Source organism: Indicator indicator, chromosome 30 (genome assembly GCF_027791375.1).
Source record: "Indicator indicator isolate 239-I01 chromosome 30, UM_Iind_1.1, whole genome shotgun sequence".
NCBI classification, from domain to species: Eukaryota; Metazoa; Chordata; class Aves; order Piciformes; family Indicatoridae; genus Indicator; species Indicator indicator.
In genome coordinates, this window is record NC_072039.1 from 10,176,220 (window position 1) to 10,196,243 (window position 20,024).

At 47.2% G+C, this 20,024-nt stretch overlaps 2 protein-coding genes across 2 annotated transcripts in view; both read left to right on the forward strand.

Moving 5' to 3' along the window:
- HSF5 (heat shock transcription factor 5) overlaps positions 1-12,838 on the forward strand; it is a 33,666-nt gene extending 20,828 nt beyond the window's left edge. Inside the window, exons 3-4 of the mRNA XM_054394579.1 lie at positions 12,257-12,505; positions 12,615-12,838. Coding sequence (XP_054250554.1) covers positions 12,257-12,505; positions 12,615-12,838 — 473 coding nt within the window. The remainder of the gene's footprint in view (positions 1-12,256; positions 12,506-12,614) is intronic.
- Positions 12,839-14,561: 1,723 nt separating this feature from the next.
- The window catches only part of RNF43 (ring finger protein 43), a 76,348-nt gene continuing 70,885 nt past the window's right edge, over positions 14,562-20,024 (forward strand). The window contains exon 1 of the mRNA XM_054394396.1: positions 14,562-14,798. Coding sequence (XP_054250371.1) covers positions 14,562-14,798 — 237 coding nt within the window. The remainder of the gene's footprint in view (positions 14,799-20,024) is intronic.

Sequence of the window (20,024 nt, forward strand, 5' to 3'; positions counted from 1 at the left end):
TAGGTTCCTCTTCCATGGCCTGAAGTCAGCCCTTGAAGCCATGTTCAGTTTTAGCCTAGAGGATGCTCTGAGCAGCAGATAGGTTGCTGACCATCCATTGCATGGAGAGCTCCTTTGGAGCATGGTTCTTACAAGCTCCATGGGGTGCTCCTGGTTTCTGTCTTGGAGAAGACATTGAGCTGCCATCCCTGGCCACTTACTTCATGTCCCTTGTGATGTTCCAGGTCTCTTATCACAGCCTGCTCCTCAGGAGTCTTTCTCCCCAGTCCTGCTGTCATTCCCTTTGCATGGCAATGGCTCTACACCTCTGGTCAGCTTTGGGCTTGCTCTCATTTTTTTCCTTTTCTACTACTTTTTGCTCTCTACTCCAATTCCAATCTACTCCCTTCCTTTTCTGGAGAGAGAATTGAAGCTGTGGGAAACCCATCCATTTTTGCTCTTTTTTCACTACTTTCACAGTATTTCCTAGCATTTAATTGCTCTTGTGACAGCTGGTGAGCCTTGAGCCATCCTCCTCATTGAACTGACAGCTTCCTAGAAACTTGCTTCATTCTGTTTTCCTGATTTCCTAAAAGATGGCAAATAGAGAGCAATTATTGACATGAACACAGTCAGTACATTGAATAGTTCAGATCCAGTGTGGTCCTCTTAGCCCCAGTGAATTCCTGTCCTAGACTTTACAAGTCTGGGCCTTTAACTGGCATATTTTATTCCTTTCTTACTCATAAGAAATATTTTATTGTCTTCTCAAAGTGGAAATACAACATTTCTGTAGTGCTTGTTCAAGAGGAGGTTGCTCAGTCCATTATTGCTTGGTTTCCTTGTCACTGTACCTGTCTGAAGGTTGGGTTGAAACTCTTACTTGCTAGGGTGCAGATTAATCCAGCAAAATCCACATGAGCTGTTAATTTTAGTTCTAGCTGGCTCTAACATAGTCCTGTTGCTGTCTTCCAAGTCATGCAACCAGTCAGATGCAGCAGATTTGACATTTTTTTAAATGATTGAGGGAAAAAAGGCAAAACTTTCACACCCATCAGCTTTGGTAGCTGCTGTTCGGTGGAGAATCAAACAAGTTTGGGACACTGAAATTGCAAGAGTGAAGCAGCTGAGTGAAGAATGTGTCCACAGATGTGGTAAATCCATGGTTAGAAGAGTGCTCATTTCAAACAAACAAACAAGAGGTACCTTGGGAACCAGATTTGTAGGAGCTAGGATGATGCTATGAGAATGAAAATCTTATTGTTTCTCTTTTTAGAGGAGATTGCTAAGGAGTTGGCTGTAAGAGCCTATAAAAAGGAATCTGAAAGGGGTGCTGTGCAGTATTGTCATCATTAAACCCCCACCACCACCCATAAAGGTAAACATTGAGCACATCAAAGAGGGGGAAATGCAATCCCCTAGCTTTGCTGGCCATCCCCCAAGGTGCAGCCCAAGGTGTCTCCAGCCTTGTGGGCACTGCAGTGTCCCCAGGTCCTTGGATAGTCAGAGTACCTTACGGTGTTGGTCTCTTCTCCCTAGTAACAAGTGATAGGATGAGAGGCAATGGCCTCAAGGTGCACCAGGGAAGGTTTAGGTTGGACATCAGAAGAAACTTCTTCACTGAAAGACTTCTCAAAGACTGGCACAGGCTGCCCAAGGAGGTAGATGAATCCCTGTCTCTGAAGGTGTTTCAAAGAGGCAGAGCTGTGGTGCTGAGGGCCATGGTTTAGCTCCAGCCTTGGTAGAGTTAGAGAATGGTTGGACTGGATGAGCTTCAAGGGCTTTTCCCAACCAAAACAATTCCATGATTCTATGCCTTCTCTCAGGCTTTGTGCTCCTTATGTGCATTTGGGTTTTGCTTATCCACCAATGCAGTTTGATTTCTACACCTCCTGGCTGATCTTGCTCATAGTGCATCTCTTTTTCTCTCTTTTAAAAATAATTGTATTTGCAGAACTATTTCTGTGGAGTAGCCAGATTAGGACTTGAGACAATCCTCCCTTCTCTCACTTGCTGGTGAAGGCTGCATGCTCATTTTTCTAGAACTGGTTGTTATGTCAGTGTCACTGGGAACAGGGAGTTTAGGTCACTCAGGAACCTTGGATTCTAGCTGGTGGAGCTAGAGAGAATGAAAGAGCATGAAGTCTAGCTGGTGAAGGTAAAGAGAGTGAAGGAGTTGTGGATTCTAGGTGGTAAAGAGAATGAAGGAGCTGTGGATTCTGGGTGGTGAAGGGAAGGAGAATGAAGGAGTTGTGGATTCTGGGTGGTGAAGGGAAGGAGAATGAAGGAGTTGTGGATTCTGGGTGGTGAAGGGAAGGAGAATGAAGGAGTTGAGGATTCTGGGTGGTGAAGGGAAGGAGAATGAAGGAGTTGTGGATTCTGGGTGGTGAAGGGAAGGAGAATGAAGGAGTTGTGGATTCTAGGTGGTGAAGGGAAGGAGAATGAAGGAGTTGTGGATTCTAGGTGGTAAAGAGAATGAAGGAGTTGTGGATTCTAGGTGGTGAAGGTAAAGAGAGTGAAGGAGTTGTGGATTCTAGGTGGTGAAGGTAAAGATAATGAAGGAGTTGTGGATTCTAGGTGGTGAAGGTAAAGAGAGTGAAGGAGTTGTGGATTCTAGCTGGTGAAGGTAAAGAGAATGAAGGAGTTGTGGATTCTAGGTGGTGAAGGTAAAGAGAGTGAAGGAGTTGTGGATTCTAGGTGGTGAAGGTAAAGAGAGTGAAGGAGTTGTGGATTCTAGGTGGTGAAGGTAAAGAGAGTGAAGGAGTTGTGGATTCTAGGTGGTAAAGAGAATGAAGGAGTTGTGGATTCTAGGTGGTGAAGGTAAGGAGAATGAAGGAGTTGTGGATTCTAGGTGGTGAAGGTAAAGAGAGTGAAGGAGTTGTGGATTCTAGGTGGTGAAGGTAAAGAGGATGAAGGAGTTGTGGATTCTAGGTGGTGAAGGTAAAGAGAGTGAAGGAGCTGTGGATTCTAGGTGGTGAAGGTAAAGAGAGTGAAGGAGTTGTGGATTCTAGGTGGTGAAGGTAAAGAGAGTGAAGGAGTTGTGGATTCTAGGTGGTGAAGGTAAAGAGGATGAAGGAGTTGTGGATTCTAGGTGGTGAAGGTAAAGAGAGTGAAGGAGTTGTGGATTCTAGGTGGTGAAGCTCCAATCCACACCTCCTTCATTCTCTCTCTTTATGCCCAGGAAGGAGTTGTGGTTGAGATCCTGGCCCAAGGAGGTTCACATGTCCTTGGTGGTAGCTGCAGAGGTCACAGAACACATGCTGCAGTGAAGGGGGGACCTGGCAGGTGCAGGAGGCATCTCTGGGGGAAGGAGCTCTCCATGGAGCACTCAGTTACTGCATTCACACAGGCCTGTGGGGTTGTGATCACATAACTTTGTTCAAGATCATGTGCTTGTGCATTGCCTGTTGTATCTTCAGCCACAGACTCAAGGTGGAGAAGGATGTATGTTGGAATTGCTACTCTCTTAGTATAGTACCACCTTCTGTCCTCTGGAAGCTCACACAGACCAGTTTTAAAAAGCTCTTTTCTCCTTGATAGAAGGAAAGGTGGCAGGCTGTGAACAGCCAGCTGGCTGCAGGATATTGAGTGATAGGATATTTGCAGAGGAGAGGATTACAGCAGGTGACAGTGAGAACATCTTGCTGTCTAAAGGTGAACTCCAAGTGCTGCACTTTGGGCCTTTACTTCCTCACTGCAATAAAAACATAACTTAGTTCTTTCTTTTCCTTCCTTGCTTCATTTCTCTCTTTCTCCTCTTTTTTTTTCTCTCCTTCTCTCTCTCTCCCTTTCTCTATCTCTCCTTCTCTTTCTCTTTCTTTCTCTCTCCCTTTCTTTCTCTTTCTCTCTCCCTTTCTCTAGCTCTCCTTCTCTCTTTCCCTCTCTCTCTCTCCCCCTTTCTCTCTCTCCCCCTTTCTCTCTCTCCCCCTTTCTCTCTCTCCCACTTTCTTTCTCTCCCCCTTTCTCTCTCTCCCCCTTTCTCTCTCTCCCCCTTTCTCTCTCTCCCACTTTCTTTCTCTCCCCTTTCTCTCTCTCCCCCTTTCTCTCTCTCCCCCTTTCTCTCTCTCCCCCTTTCTCTCTCTCCCCCTTTTTCTCTCTCTCTCCCTTTCTCTCTCCTCCTTTCTCTCCTCTTTCTCTCCCCCCTTTCTCCCCCCATTTCTCTCTCCCTTTCTCTTTCCCTTTCTCTCTCCCTTTCTCCCTCCCTTTCTCCCTCCCATTCTCTTTCCCTTTCTCTCTCCCTTTCTCTCTCCCTTTCTCTCTCCCTTTCTCTCTCCCTTTCTCTCTCCCTTTCTCCCTCCCTTTCTCTCTCCCTTTCTCCTTTTCTCTCTCCCTTTCTCTCTCCCTTTCTTCCTCTCTCCCTTTCTAAACCTACATTTTTTTTTTGCCACATGACCATGGAAGCACACCAGCTCAGTAAATGGCTGCCTGCAAAATACATATGGAGGAGCAGCAGAGGGCTCCAAAAAGCAAGCAACCTGCTATGGCTTGAACCTCTGCAGAGTTGGGTGGGGTGGGGTGAGCTGCCCAGGCAGAAACGTGTGGCTCCCATGTGTGGTTTCACATCACACGGCTCTGTCGAGTGGTTAGAGCCAGATCTGTCGTTACTAATGCACGTGTGGGCAACAGGGAGTGCAGCTGGAGCCCTTCTAGCTTCCTTCTTCCCAGCTAGGTTGACAACTGAGGGCAGAGTTCAGGCTGTGAGGATGTGTACCCTAACTTTGTGCATTCTGGCTTTCTGATTTCGTGTCTGGCTTAATATGACATTTAGTTAAGTGCTTGAGTTTCGGTTTGGCAACCTTAATTCTGAGTTAAAAACACTTCTTATGTAAAGCATCTAGGCAGTGTTCAACGCTTGTTAGATGTCCTTTTGGAGTGGAGAAGAAGAGTAATTCATTTGCCTTTGAAGTGATTGCAGGAAAATGCTGAGTGATTTGTGGGGTTTTGTTTTGTTTGTTTGTTTTAATTATTATTACTGTTATTATTATTTTTCAGGAGACTGCTGGTGTTGGGTGTGAATCCAGTACATCAGAGAGAGAAGTGGAACAGTTGACTTCAGGCAGTGTGAATAAGTCTGAGGAAGAGACAGGTTCATCTGAAAAGCCTAGATGCAGGAAAAGAAAACACAGTTCACATGAAGACCAGACCCCTGGTAAGCAAGAGATTCTTTGTGTTTTTAGAGACTACCTAGACAGCTACTCTGAAGCTGTTACAGAAAGGGGGAGATCAGACCAGAACCACTGAGTTACTGTCTGCAGTGTGAGTACTTCTCTGCACCTTCAGCTAAAACATGACACTTGCACAGCCTCTTGCTGTATTTCCCCACACTCTTCTGTAGGTATGCTTCTGTGAATTACTTTTCTGTGGGAAAGGGTAGAAATTATAGCAGTAGATAAAACCTGAAGTTCTGGGAGTTGTCAGAAACATGGATGTCACAACATCGAGATGTAGTCCACAGATATGTTTGCTGGAGGGTGACAGTGCCACAAAGGAAACACTGAGTAATGAGGTGACTGTTGAACTGACAGGGAAAATACCAAGAAACTGATGGATTTGGTGTGGAAGCCCAACATTTTGGCTCAAATCACCAAATACATTCTCTACTAGCCTGCTGAAACACATGAGAAAAACAAAGCAGCTGAACATCTGAGGCCAAACAATTCACAGATCTAATAACTGAAGGCAAAACCTGAATAAAACCTGAATTAAACGTGAATATCCACAGCTTTACAGAGACCTGAGAGGACACAAAGAGTACTTTGGATCCATTCTAGAGGAAAAGTTGGTGCAGCCTGCAAGTCGTGTATGAAACTATTTTCCTCACAGCTGTTCATCAAAGGGCTGATTGTAGAGTTTGAAGAGCTGTTGCTCACTTCAAAGGGGAGTTTCTAGATTCCAGATAATGATGCTAGTTAATAATTCAGCTCATAACGCCCAGCAGTTTCAAACATTTCAGTTAAGGAATAAAGTCTTTTTTTGTCAGGAGGCTGAGGAAGGAGGTTGGATCCCATCTTGAAAGAAGCCAGGCTTTTGTTTAAAACACAGCACTGAGAGTTCTGCTGCAATTACTTCCTGGTATCAGGGATAATTAGCAAACTTCTCAGCTTTCACATCTAAACATTTGCTTAATATGGCAGCTGTGAAGTTAGGGACAGGAAGGTTTTGGTAAGCATTTCCATGGGATTGTTCCCCAGAGATGAAACACTGTTACACTAATGCTCATTAGCCACAATTAGCATAGAGTCTGCTCTGGGGAATGTGATAGTTAGCCAGGTCTGTGCTTCCACTGTCATACCTTGGTGGATGTGTAAAGGATAATGACAAAGAGCACACAGCCCAACATGACCAGGCTCAAGTTAGTCCCAAAGAAGCTGGGCACAGGCTGCAAGCCTTGAAGCTGGCTCAGCCCATCTGCATTTCAACTGTCAGCCTGAAACAGAAGAGAAGCTGACTTGTGTTGCTCTGACTTCATGTCTGTCTGTCTGTCGGTGTTGCCTTTTCTCTGTGAGCCTTTGGGAACAACTTCTTCCTTAGTATTTCTGTGCTGAAACATTGCATGATGACAATTTCCAGGTGTTTCTTCACTGGGTCCTGTCCATTTTTCTCTTTTTTCCTTTGGACACTCCTTTGCAAGGTCTCTGAGCCTGCATTCTGATTCCTGTCCTCCTCTAGAGAAGGCTTTTGTTCCACCTCTTTCAGCAGGCTGTTGACATGATTCACTTTTCTTTGTTATGTGGAGACACAAAGTTGTAGATATCATACAAGAGCCAACATAGTGGTAGGACAAGAGGCAATGGACTGAAGCTTGAAGAAGGCAGATTGAGACTGGAGATTAGGAAAAAATTATTTCCAGTGAGGGTGGTGAGACACTGGAACAGGTTGCCCAGGGAGGTTGTAGATTCCCCCTCCCTGGAGGTGTCCAAAGCCAGGTTGGATGAAGCCTTGGGCAATCTGGGCTGGTGGGAGGGTGTCCCTGTCCATGGCAGAGGGGTTGGAACAGGATAATCTTCAAGGTCACTTCCTAGGCAAACCATTCAGTGGCTCTATGAAACATAATGTAGTACCAAAGGCCACGGCAATGAAGATGGAAGGAAAAGTCACTTCTATGACTGGGAGCAGCTCTGGGCCAAAACCAAAGTGATAATTGATGCAAATAGGCCAAGAATCAAACCCTCCCTTCTGGACAAGGCATTGCTTTGCTTTCAAGAGCTGCACCAGATTCTTTGCATTTTGCAGCTACTCTGTAGCAGGAAAGACTCCCATGGGTTTCCTGCAACAGTCTCCAGGATTTCTCTCTGTAGTTGCCAGCTATAAATCACTGAAGCAGGTTCTCTCTCCAAGTGAAAACCAACACAGGCTACATTTAAGAACATCCTGCCAACCAGGGCCAAGGTAAATCATAGACTCCTACAATGGGTTGGGTAGGAAGGGATGGACTAGATGGTCTTCGTTCCAACCCCCTGCCATGGGCAGGGACAGCTCCCACCAGCCCAGGTCGCTCAAGGCCTCATCCAGCCTGGCCCTGAACACCTCCAGGGATGGAGCATCCACAACTTCCCTGGGCAACCTGTTCCAGTGTCTCACCACCCTCACTGTCAAGAATTTCTTCCTCTTCTCCAGTCTCAATCTCCCCTCTTCCAGCACAAAGCCACTGCCCCTCTTCCTATTACAGCAAACCCTCATAAGCAATCCCTCCCCAGAAGATCTCTCTTGTTCACTGGCCTGTCTCCAGCAGTATCTTTGGCACTTTTATACTATGAAGTAGAAAAGACCTCAGTAAACTTAGCTTCAGTTAATTTTTGTAGTCCCTTTTTTTAAGCCATGCAAACATTTAGCATCCCCTGAGGGTTTTTTAGTGTCATTAGCATAGGTTGATTAGCCAGTGGGTGAAGAACCCTCCTCTGGTTTGAATGCAAGTGTTTGCTTTACTGCTCATGTACTGCCTGTCTTTGTACCTGACCATTTGGCAGAGGGACACCATTCTCTGTGGCAGCAGCAGGAGAAGAGCTATCTGTGAGGCCTCCCAGGAGCCAGAAGGTGAAGAACTTAATTCAGCACTGAGGTGCATCATTGCAAACAAGTGTAGGCTGTTGTCACCACTTCCCTTCCCACTCTTTTTCTTGTGAAATGATGGGTATGGCTCCCTAGTTTCTGGCATGTTTATCCCATTGAGGTGTGAGGCATAGTTCATCTTTCAGGACTGCTTCTTTTCAGCCTCAAGCTCTGCTCTTAGGACATAGATTTGAAGGTGCTGATGGTCCATCATCATTTTTTGCTGCCACTTTCTAGCTGAGCTCATCTATAAAAGGGGATTTGGGGAATAAATGTCTGGTTACATCAGCAGCACTTGCCCCAAGAAGTCCTTTTGGACTTCATGCATGAGTAATGGGAACTCCACAAATTCTCCATGTATCCTTCCCTGTCTCCTGTGTGTTGTGGACTCGGCTAGTGAATACAGCTGCACTGGACCTAATCTCTGTGGTTTGTGCTTTCTCTGCTAAGAATTACACAAGAAGGACCAGATTCTGACTGAAGAAATTCTTGTTTGCAGCCCTTCTTTCTGGAAAAGGGGATCCTAAGAGTGGAGCAGGTGGAATTTGTTACTTCTAGGTTTAATAAGCATTCAAGTATGCTGGTCCTTTAAGCTTTCTTTCTCAGTGGCTGGCTAGATCATTTTGGTGAGTCATCTGCTCCTTCACATCATCTGGCAACTTCCTCTGAAGAGATGCAATCCTGAGATGCTACTGACTCAGATGGATCCATCACTATCATGCTACAAGGTGCCCTAGACATTTCCCACCCACTCCCATGCTACTGCACTGGTGTCACTGTGCATCCCCTCTCATTCGCTCCAAGGATTTATAGGTGCAATTGCTAAGGGCAAATCTTCATTCAGCTCAGGTCTCCCATGCTATCCTGTGTTCACCTGAACTGTTTCCAGCACCTTCCAGCCCAAAAATAATCTCAGTTAGTTTATTAGTGCTCCTAGTAGGTCACAGCAAGACCTCCCACAAAGGTGTTAAGAGGTAGAGACAGGCCTGGTCCTTAACTCTTTAACATCTCTCTGAAGCTCAAAGTACAGTTGCTCTCAGGAGCTTCAGCTGTGGCTCCTTGCTCCATCTCAGTTGCCATTACCTTTTACTTTATTATGTGTTCAGTGAAGGCCTTCCAAATCACCTGTCCTGGCAATCTGATGATTTGGATGAGTGGATGCTCTACCCTTTTCTCTTACCTTCAGGCTGTTCAGAGTCACATTGTTCCTTGACCCCTCGTTTCTCCATTCCTCTGTATTTTCAAGATGTGTTCCCAAGAGGGTCTGCTTTGGCAGGAGGTGAATGTCAGAAAGCACAGAACTGGTGCCTGTTGGGGAGGATCTTTGTAATACAGAAAGAGAACAGGGGCTGGAGGTCTTTTCATGAGCTGTGAGTGTGTTTAAAGTCCCCTTGGGTGACATTCACAGTGGCAGTGTTGTTGTGCCTCTATCAGGGTACTTGCTTACTTTCTCAACTTGCAGGATCAGGCCATATGCTGGAATTCTCTCTGCTTGGCTATGGATTGAGGTTACCTTTGAAAAATAAGCCTATGGCTTGTCCTCTGTGTGACAGCACAGATTTTCTTGAGGATCTTGGTGTTTTTTGAGGCAGTGTTGCCTTTCATGGATGGAAGGTGGTTTGTGTCATGAGCAGAATGGGCATTTTCATGGATTCTAATCTGGTTTATAATCATTGGCAGTTGGGATCCATGGTGGAGAGTGTGCATAGAAGTAATATACCACAAGGAAACATGGAGAGCAAGTCTTATGTGGAGAGGCTGAGGGAGCTGGGGTGGAGGAGGCTGAGAGGAGACCTCATTGCCCTCTACAGCTACCTGAAAGGAGGCTGGAGTGAGGCTGGTGTTGGCCTCTTCTCCCAAGTAACTAACAACAGGACAAGAAAAAATGACCTCAAGATGCACAAGGGGAGGTTTAGATTGGATGTTAGGAAAAATTTCTTTCCTGCAAGAGTGGTCAGGGATTGGAACAGGCTGCGCAGGGAGGTGGTAAAGTCAGCATCCCTGGAGGTGTTCAAAAAACAAATAGATGTGGCACTTGGGGGTCTAGTGGTCATGGAGGTGTTGGGTAGAAGGTTTTACTTCACAATCTTAAAGGTCTTTTCCAGCTTCAATGATTCTATGAAAGAATGGGAACACTTTCCTTCTGTTCCGTTGTTGGTTTGTATTTAAGAGTTTGAAAAATGAGAATGATTTCAATTCTTTAAGCAGCAGGCCCAAGATCCCCCAAGCTCCAGCCTGCCTTTTTGGGCCACGTTTGATAGCACCTGACAGGAGTACAATCGCTCCACGCTGCTGCCAAGCGAAACGCATCCAAGGAGCAATATTTACTCAGCATTCCCTCTTCTTCCTAGATCTCCATCTGCTGGAAGCCAGAGCTTGCAAGCAGGGGTGCTTTCTGAAGGAAGAAACAAGAGAGTGAGAAGTGGGTGACAAGTATGTGAAAATGTGCAGCAGCTGCCAGCTGGGTTCCCTGGGCAGGCTCCAGCGGCAGTGCTTTGCACACAACAGCCACTTTTGAGCTTTTCAGCTGTTTTCAAATAAAAAACACTACTTTTTTTTTTTTTTTTTACTTTCATTTGAACTTTGTAGGGTATTAGCCTTCACCTCTTCATTATATTTTTCTAGCTGTCAACTTACAAAGCACCTAGTGGGCAGAGTATTTAATATGAAGTAATGACTTAGCTGCTTGTATTCTTTAGATACAGAAAAGTCTGAACTGTTTGTTTGTGGACAAGAGGCCTCAAAAAGCTTTCTCCAAACTTTGTTAGTGGGAAGCAGATTGGTTTTAGGGCTGTGTTTGGGCTCTCTTCATTCAGCATTGTTGGAAGGTGCAGTATGCTCAGCAGAAATGCACTTTGGTGCTCTCCCTGTCTTTGCTCACAGTCATCCTGCGACCCTTCACTGGGAATTGTGCACGAAACAAAGGCAAGAGGAAAGTCACAAGATTCTGGGTTGGAACGGGTCAGGGATTTCAGGAGAGCAGCTCTAGGAAAGATGAGCTAATTTTCTGAGTGATTAACCAGGAAATGCTCTTCCTTCCTAAACCAACGCTCTGTTTCAGCTGCAAGTGTCTGCTTTGGAGGTGGGTATCCATTACATATGACAGCTGCTGGTCTTTTCCATTAATGAGGAATTCTTCTTCTTTAATAATTTTCTTTTGATTCTAACAGCATCTCTAATGCCAAGTTATGATTTTAGTGTTTTAAATAGATCTGTAATTTTTAAAATTGACTTGTATTTATCCTGACAGACCTTCAGGTTTTAACAGCTAGGCATTTATATGCATGTGAAAATTCTGTTTGAAGGATGAAAGGGGCACGTTCTATGTGGCGTTAGGGGAATACATGTGGAAGAGCACTTACAACAGGAATTTAATTGCTTCATGCATGTTCATACTGCTTTTACAATTAATTAGAGCCAGCCCTGAGCAAACTGCACAAGAAAGGAGCAGAGAGAAGTTACCAGGACCACCTCTGGTAGTCCTTCCAGAGCTTTGTGGCTATGGTCAGGATGTCCCAAGTGAACACTGAGCAGTAGGATGGACTGAAGCAAAACCTCTAGTTATTCACCAACAGTCCAAATTGAGGATGCTTTTAGATGACCTTTAGGTAGTGCAAGGGGAGTGTGACCATACAGACTGTCCTCAGACTTGTTATTCTCTGTCGTGGTACTACTCAGCAATTCCGGCTGAGTAGTACAAGGCTAGGTGCTGACATGCAGCCCTTCCTCAAACAAAACAAGGTGGAAAACGTTTCTAAACCAGTGAGAGTGTTCAGGGACTGAAAAGTTAAAAATGAGGATGGTGAGACCCTGGTGCAGCCTGGCCCGGGAGTGGAACCATTCCAGGTCAGGTTGTTTGGGGCTCTGAGCAACCTGATGGAGTTGCAGTTGTCCCTGTTGACTGCAGATGACCTTGGAAGGTCCCTTCCCACCCAAACCAGTCTGTGAATCTATGATGGTTGACGATTTTGCTGCAGCTTTGTCACCTGGGTTTGGCTTTGTGCTCCCCAGCTGCCGTGCCTTGAGACCCCTGCGTTTAACGTGCAGTGGCAACAGCGGCTGGGCCGTCTGTCCGGTGGCACTCTGTGCTGTGTATGCACCAGCTGCAACCCTCCTTGGAGGTTATGGGTCTGACCTGCAGCATTATTCACCTCTGGGTGATGTCAGAGGAGAAGAACAGCTGAATTCCAGACCTCTGACATCAGCCTGACCTGACACCTCCTGGCAGGAGCAGCTGGAAAAGGGCTACTGAATCTGAGCCGGTCACAGCCTGAGGAAGGCCGGAGCCAGCCCCAGGCCCGCCGGCACTGGGTCCTGCGGAACTCCGGGCCGCTGCGGGATACCGGGCCGCTGTGTGGCGGGGAGCCGAGGGCTGTCCCCCCGGGCAGCCGCTCCCCGCTTGTCTTCCCGGTGCCATGTCGGTGCTCCCCGCTGAGCCCGGGCCCCGGGAGCCGCTGGCCGCCGGGCCGCGCTGCAGGCGGGCGGCGGGGCGGGAGGGGGAGCCCGCGGTCCCGGCCCCAGCCCCGGCCCCGGCCCCGCGGGGGGGAGGCGGCTCCGGCTGCTCCACCCTCACTTTGTGTCAGCAGGTAGGAGAGCGGCGGCCGGCCGGGGGAGGGAGGAGGAGGACACGGCCAGCCACAGCCTGCCTGCTCCGCGGGCCGAGCCCAGCTTCTGCTCGCAGTTTTTGATTTTTCTGGCCGAAAAGCTTTTCCGCGGGAGCTGCCGGGGCTGCCCGGCGGCTGCTGGACGGATCCGCCTGCCCGGGAAGGGTCCGGCAGGCTGCCGGGCTTCGCTGCCGGCTCGCTGCTGATGTGCCAGCCTTTATTTTCCTCCCTGCTGCCTGCCCCTACAGCCGGCAGTTGCGGTTGCTGTAGCGAGAGGAGAGACCTGGGTGTTCCAAAGGAGTTCTTCCAAAGTGTTTTTGGGTTCTTTCTCGGGTCTATAGATTACATGCGGACACTTCACTTTCAGCCATGCCTGCCCCGGGAGCTTTCTGTCTGCAGTAATTTTCTCCCTTTGATCTTGCTGGATTCTCTTTCAGGTTGTGGAGCTCCACTCGCACCTACCTGCCTGCTGCATGCGTGCAAGAGGCATTGCTTCCTCTCTATTAAAATAGATTCGCTTTAAGTTTTACAGCCCAAGTTCTATTTTATTTTCTTTTTTTAAGACCCAAACCAAGCACAGTTGGACCCACACAGTTCTTTTATGCTACTGGAAATAACTTTTGCCTGGGATTTACAGCACCATCCCGGCCCGGCCCCTGCGGACTCCAGCGGGCTCACTGCCGAACAGGTTTGCAGAGCTTTTTGTTTGTTTTGGGGTTTTTTTTTTCTTTCCTCCTTTTTTTTTTTTTTTTTCTTCTCTTGGTTGTTTTCCTTTTTCAATCCCTTTTCATAGCTGTGTGATCATTCTAACTGTAGTTTTAATTGAAAATGCCCTCTCTCTCTCTCTAAATTCTCCCAGTTATGAAGACTCCTCGATGCATTTCTTGTGACCTTTGGGCAGATTGTGGAACTTTATATTTTATTTTGTGGGGCCTTAAGTCGGGATCTTCTTGATGTGTGCTTTGGAAGTGGTCATACCGGAACTCAGGCGTGCAGGAGAAACCAGATATGCTCAAACATTTCGCTTGATAGCTGCTTGGCTTGGTAACTAAACTTTTAAAGCATTGTGAGGCCTTTTGATTTCCTGGGAGCTTGAAACTACGAAGAGAAGCTCCATGCTTGATTAATTATCCTCGTGAAGTGCACCCGGAGTCAGACACTGATTCCTAGGAGAAACGTGAGGTTGATCTCCAGACTTGAATGAAGCACTTGTGGCATGAGGAGGATGGAAGGGACCAACTCGGTTTGGAAGAGAACAGTACAGAAGCCAACTCTCCTTTCACCATAGATTCAAGAAGTGCCTCCTGCATGATTGCTGAGAAAGAGACCGATAACTGCAGATAACATTCAAGGTGAAGAGATTGAGCTTACCTTGTGGGAAACGCTGGCAGGAAGGTGTCTCTCTAGGGTGTTTGAGATGGATCTTCTGAACCCGTGGATCTTCTTAACTCTTGGACAGGAGACACGAGGACACCGCATCCATAGGGAGACCTCCCTGTGCCTCATCTCCGTGGGACCGAGGAGTTCCTAATGCTCCCTGGTGTTCCTGCATATCTGAACTGATTTCTTGCTTGCAACCTGTTTCACTGATCTTTCCGGATTTATCTGCTGGAGGAGGGACTCATAATTCAGGATATTTTTTTTTTCCCTCTCGTTTGTTTGTTTAAAATATGCCTTTGAGCTCCCAGCGGCCTTTGAGCACGTGGCACCGAGGAAGAGAACCGGCGATGGCGAGAACCGGAGAGGTTGCGCGGTGAGCAGCGCTGGCGGCCGCCGAGCCCCTTCTCTCCTCTCTCTCCCTGCTCCCCGTCGCTGGTACCGCTCGCTCCGACACCCGCCGAGCTTTGCCGCCGGCTGGAGCCCGCCGCAGGGTGAGGACGCGTTCCTGAGCGGTATGTGTGGCCGGAGCCCGCTGCTGCAGCTGGTAGCATGAGTGCTGGCCCCCAGCTGCAGCTGGCTGTCCTCTGGCCTTGGCTGCTCATGGCGACCCTGCAGGCAGGACTGGGCCATACGGGGCTGGCGCTGGCGGCGGCGGTCGAGTCGGAGAGGGCGGCGGCACAGAAAGCCATCATCAGGGTCATCCCCCTCAAAGTGGAGCCCATCATACTGGAAGGGGAGTTCGCAAACGTCGCCGAGGTGACGCCGGCCGAAGGGAAACTGCTGCAGGTAAGAGCAGCTCTGTTTGATCCAACTCCACCTGCCCTACCTTCCGCTCCCATCCTCTGCTCCTGTTCCTCTCCTTGCTGCTTCAGCTGCCGGCGCAATGCTTTTGAGTTTGATCTCCTGGCTGCAGATCTATAACCAGAGCAACGAGGTGGTTTTTATGTCAGCTGTCCACCCGTGTGGGTCATTCCTTCGTGTTCCTGACCCCTCCAGCCCCTCAGGCTGTCCTGGGGCTGAAGGGAGGGTGTAGATGGTTGAGTCTCCACTCAGTCACGATCTGGAGCTGTGTTTCACGTTGAATTTGGGATGTGGTCGGTTGATCCCATGAAGATTAGCGCCTATCTTAATTGATGTTGTACAGCTGAGTGTGTCGAGTCACATGTTGGGACGCCAAACATCTGACCAACCCCAGGATTTCTTCATTTCTTTCTTTCTTTTGGTGAAGTGCATAAGGTTTTCTGCACACTTCTGCTGACAGCTGGGCTTCTGTTCCAGTTCACATACCCATCCACCCTTTGCCCTGCAGAATTTCTCACCCTGCTAGTTGTTGTCTTGCGTGTTGCCTGTACATGAAAATTGAATTTTACCCATACAGTGGTGCCCCCACCATCTATAAGTGAAATTAATGCTGCCTTCTGACCTTTACTAAAGAGAGAGAACATCTTAACTATGAGGTACAGATGCTTCCAAAAGGCAGAGCTGAGCTGTTTGGTGAACAGAACCAAGTTTTGAGCTTGAGTTCCTGAGCCCTGATGCTTATTTTCTCATTTCTATAGGCAATTTGCTTGACAGTCATGTGCTTTATTCTTGAAAATACCAAAATGACCGCCTCAATATTAAATCTCATTTTGTTGTATGGCTTTTTCCAGCCTAGACTTTCTAAATGTGAGCTGTTGTAATGTGAATTAAATTTGTGGCTTGGGAATCTAAATGCAAGCCATAAAATTTTTGTGGAAGAAAGAAAAGGAAAAAGTGTTGAGCCAGCTTTAGAACATGGTCCCCTGTCTGAAAATGGAAGTGGGTGACTTGGGCCATTTCCAAAGCCTGGAGGTTCCACCTCAACATGAGGAGGAACTTCTTTATTGTGAGGGTCCCAGAGCACTGGAACAGGGTGCCCAGAGAGGTTGTGGAGTCTCCTTCTCTGGAGACTTTCAAGCCCCATCTGGATGTGTTTCTGTGTGACCTGTGCTGGATTCTATGGTCCTGTTCTGGCAGGGTTGGACTTGGAGATTGAGGTCCCTTCCACCCCCTAACATCCTGTGAGCCTGTGTTTTCCACGCCTCCTGAGCTACGCAGAACGAAAGCTGTGCTGTAAAATTATATTACTAGGTTAAAAAAAAAAAAAAAAGCCTTAGACAAATGCACTGAAGGTCCTGTTCTGTCGTGAGGCAATGTCCAGGAAAGTCAATATTTATTCCTTACAAAAACTACAGTGGTGTTGCAACTGAGCACAAAGTATAGAGCATGGACCTTTTGGAAATGGGAAGGTGATAACCTCTGCTGGGTGAGGTGTGGATGTTTCTAACCCAGATGCAGTGATCCAAGTGGGAGTGTCTGTGTCGCCTGCTGTCACAGCAGCACAAAGGGGACGTTCTGACCAGGGAGCCGCGAGTAGTGTCAGCTTTACAGGTGGACTTCAGCCCTTCAGAATCATCCTCAAAGTGGAGAGGGCTGGGAACCACTAATCTAATCTGTGGAGTTTGTGTACACAGATACTGACCTGCACTGTATATGTTTTTAGGCCTTGATTCTGCCCCTCTCTGTGTGCACAGGTGACTGTTCCTATTCCCTGTCCCGCCGAATCCAGCATGGAAAATCATCCAGCTCTGGTTCCAGACGGCACTGTTGGGCTCAGGGGGGGCCAGGCTGTGCCTTCTGCAGCAGGATGTTTGCCTGGTGCCAGGCACTGTGCTCTGGGAAAGCTTAGTCAAGTGTACCTGTGACCTCTGGTGTGTGCCTTAACGGTGTAGTTTCCAACTCCACCACTACAGATTGAAAGTGGGACTGTAAAATGCCATTCAACAATGCTTGGGTCCTGACCCTGCAGTGTGTCCCTGCCTCTGGAAGGATAAAATGGGGAACAGCTGTAACTATTAAGGTACAAAATGGGTAAGAAATGAATGGGAGGAACTCTTTTTAGTTTGCATTGAGATAGCTGTTTATTAAATACACCTGGATTAGGCTTCATGGGCCATCTCATTTTTATGGGGTTGTCAGCATCCCAGGCCTGCTAAAATTTTAGGTCACCTGCTTAACTTTGTTGTCATTGGGACTCCTGTTAAATAAGCCTGTTCCCCACCTGCACAGTTTGTCCCTGTGTGTAATTTGGCCACATAACATGGTTGTCTTTCCAGTGAATGAGTCGAGGTGTGTAGGTTTTTTACACCACTTCTTGACAGATCTTCTCCATCGTGCCAGACTCTGTAAGATGCACTCAGCCCATCACAGAACACAAAGTGCAGAGCTTAGCTTGGAGTAGAAGAGGGGATGGGTCCCATCCTGTTCTCAAAGCAAGTCTCTCATGATTCAGTGGTATCTGAAGACTGCTTGAGGATAAAGGGTGCAGGCTTAGTCCTATACTCAGGTGAAGTTCTCTTTAACTTACTACCTTCGTAGTGTTCTGCTCCATCTGTTTCTAGAAACACATTCTGAACTTAGTATGGAAAATCCTGCATGTGAGTGATGGAGCCTCACCAAATGTACTTTTGCCAGAACATGTTCTTGGTTTCACTTCTCCCTGTCATGTACTCCAGGGTCATTGAGAGGAATGGACTTTGATCACAGTGTGTTACATTCCTAGAAGCTAACTTCAAAAATACCTTCTTTACCTGTGATAAAATAACCTCAGTGTTGAATTCCTCCTCACACCCCTCAGCCCCGTGACCAATTCTTCTGGGAAATCTTTGGATTTTCAGTTCTGCAGGTCACTGAACAGTGCTGGGTGAGAGGGTAGATGCCAGGCAACTGCCCAGGACCTGCCTGCCATCCTCCCCTTTCAGTTAAACCCAGGCAGTGTTACCTCTGGCGCTCGGCACGGTGCAGTATGATGCAAAGGGAGAGGAATTTCTCAAGTAGGCAGAGCCACTTAAGACTTTATAGGTCAAAAAACCAACACCTTAGACTTCTTAGAGAAAGCATCTTCAAGCTTGTTCAGAGCTCCAGCTTGTCCAGAGAGTACATGCTCTGAGCATTAACTATTGCTTAACACAGCAGAAGCAATGCTGTGAACTAGTTTGCAGCTTCCAAATGGCTGGAGGTTTAGATCTGTTGAGCTTACTGCAGTAGCCTGAGAAAAACTCCCAGGGCAGACAGAAAATAGCCTTGTATAAAGGATGAGAGAGCCAAACCTTTTGCACAAGGAGGTTGCAAAGAGCATGTTTGGATCTTACTGATAATGAGCAATCCATGAACAGCTGAGGGGTCAGTACGTCCTGCAAACTTCAGCTCCTCTCACTGTTTGCCTGTCAGCTCCCTTCAGTGTGATTGCTAACATCACTTCACAACCTCTGCTCCTGATAGTTCTGCTCTTCTGTTAGTTGATTTTTATAAGGAATCAATCTTGGTTTCCTTCTTGCCCATGCTTCAGTCTCCGCTTGATATGGAGAGAGCTGACAATGTTATTTTGAAGATAGGGAAATAAGGAATGCCTTGGAAAGCAGAGAGCCACTGTAGAGACTTGAGGGAAGGAGATTTGGGTGACAACAGAGTTCATGTGCAAATCTGCTTTTGGAAAACAAACAAAACCCAAACAGCATTTTATTTGTTGAATAGTTCAGCAGTTGCAGGATGTTTTTGTTAAGAGTATATACAGAAATACACCTAATGAATACTGAGAGTCTGATCTTTTTATTTCAGAGATTCATAGAGTGGTTTGGGTTGGAAGAGACCTTAAAGATCAACCAGTTCCAAGCCCCTGCCATGGGCAGGGACACCTTCCACTAGCCCAGGTTGCTTAAGGCCTCATCCAACCTGGCCTTGAACACCTCCAGGGAGGGGGCATCCACAACCTCCCAGGGTAGCCTGTTGCAATGTCTCACCACCCTCACTGTGTTTGAGTGTGTGTAGCTTTAATGCTGTATGCAGGGAGAAAGGAGTATACTGATGGGATGTGTGGATCATTAGTCTCAAGCTCTGGGTCTGATATTTTGGGAATAGTGTTCAAAGTTTGGGAAAAATCCCCAACAGTGATATTTAAAGAGAGAAGGCTAAAGTCAAACTGCTGTGTTTACTATGGAGAAGGCAAAATAATCACCTGCCCACGTGTAGAAATACCACGTAGATCTGGAGAGCAGTGGAACAGGCTCCTTATGTAGCAGCCAAAAGCACACATTCACTTTTCCCCACAGGAATTACTTTATCTCAGGTCTCACAATACTTTGGTTCATGGCCATATATCTTAGCAGTTCCATAGCTGATTGTAGGAGAAAGTCAACTTTCACTTGCCCACGGAACACATTGCTTTTCCTGCAGGTGGAAGTTAAAACCATCTTGAGAACACAGGACAAGCTCCTTAAAGGCTCTGAGCCCCAAAAGCAAGGATTAGCCTCTTTCCTCTTCCCCCCCCCCCCCCCGCCCCGAGAAATAAATTATTTAAACCCCATGATTTTTAAAGTCAATCTTCTCTTCAGGGTGAGAATTAGAGGAGGGTCCTGAGTCACCATTTTTAGGTGCTGTGTACAATCCAGAGGCTGAAAACCTAATGGAGATGTGTTCAGAATCACTGACTGGTTTGGTTTGGAAGGGACCTCTAAAGGTCATCCAGTCCAACCCCCCTGCAGTCAGCAGGGACATCCTCCACTAGATCAGGTTGCTCTGAGCCTTATCCTTCCTAACCTTGAATATCTCCAGGGATTAAGCCTCAGCTACCGTCCTGGGCAACCTGTTCCAGTATTCCACCACCCTCATGGTGCAGACCTTGTTGCTAACATCCAATCTAAATCTGCTGTTCTCTAGTTTCAAACCATTGCTCCTTGTCCTATCCCTGCAGGCCTTTGGCAACAGTCCCTCTGCAGCCTTCTTGTAGCCCCTTCAGGTACTGGAAGACCACTAGGACTTCTCTTAGGACTTCTGTTCTGCAGCAATGGGGGCTGTTGATAGCAGCAGTGCTAATTAACCCTTAAAACTGCTACAGTGAAGATTGAACCAGATGATCCTTGGGGTCCCTGCCAAGCTGGGCATTTTGTGAACCCACCATGAGCAGTCTGGAAATGGAGAGTGTTTCCCATGTTG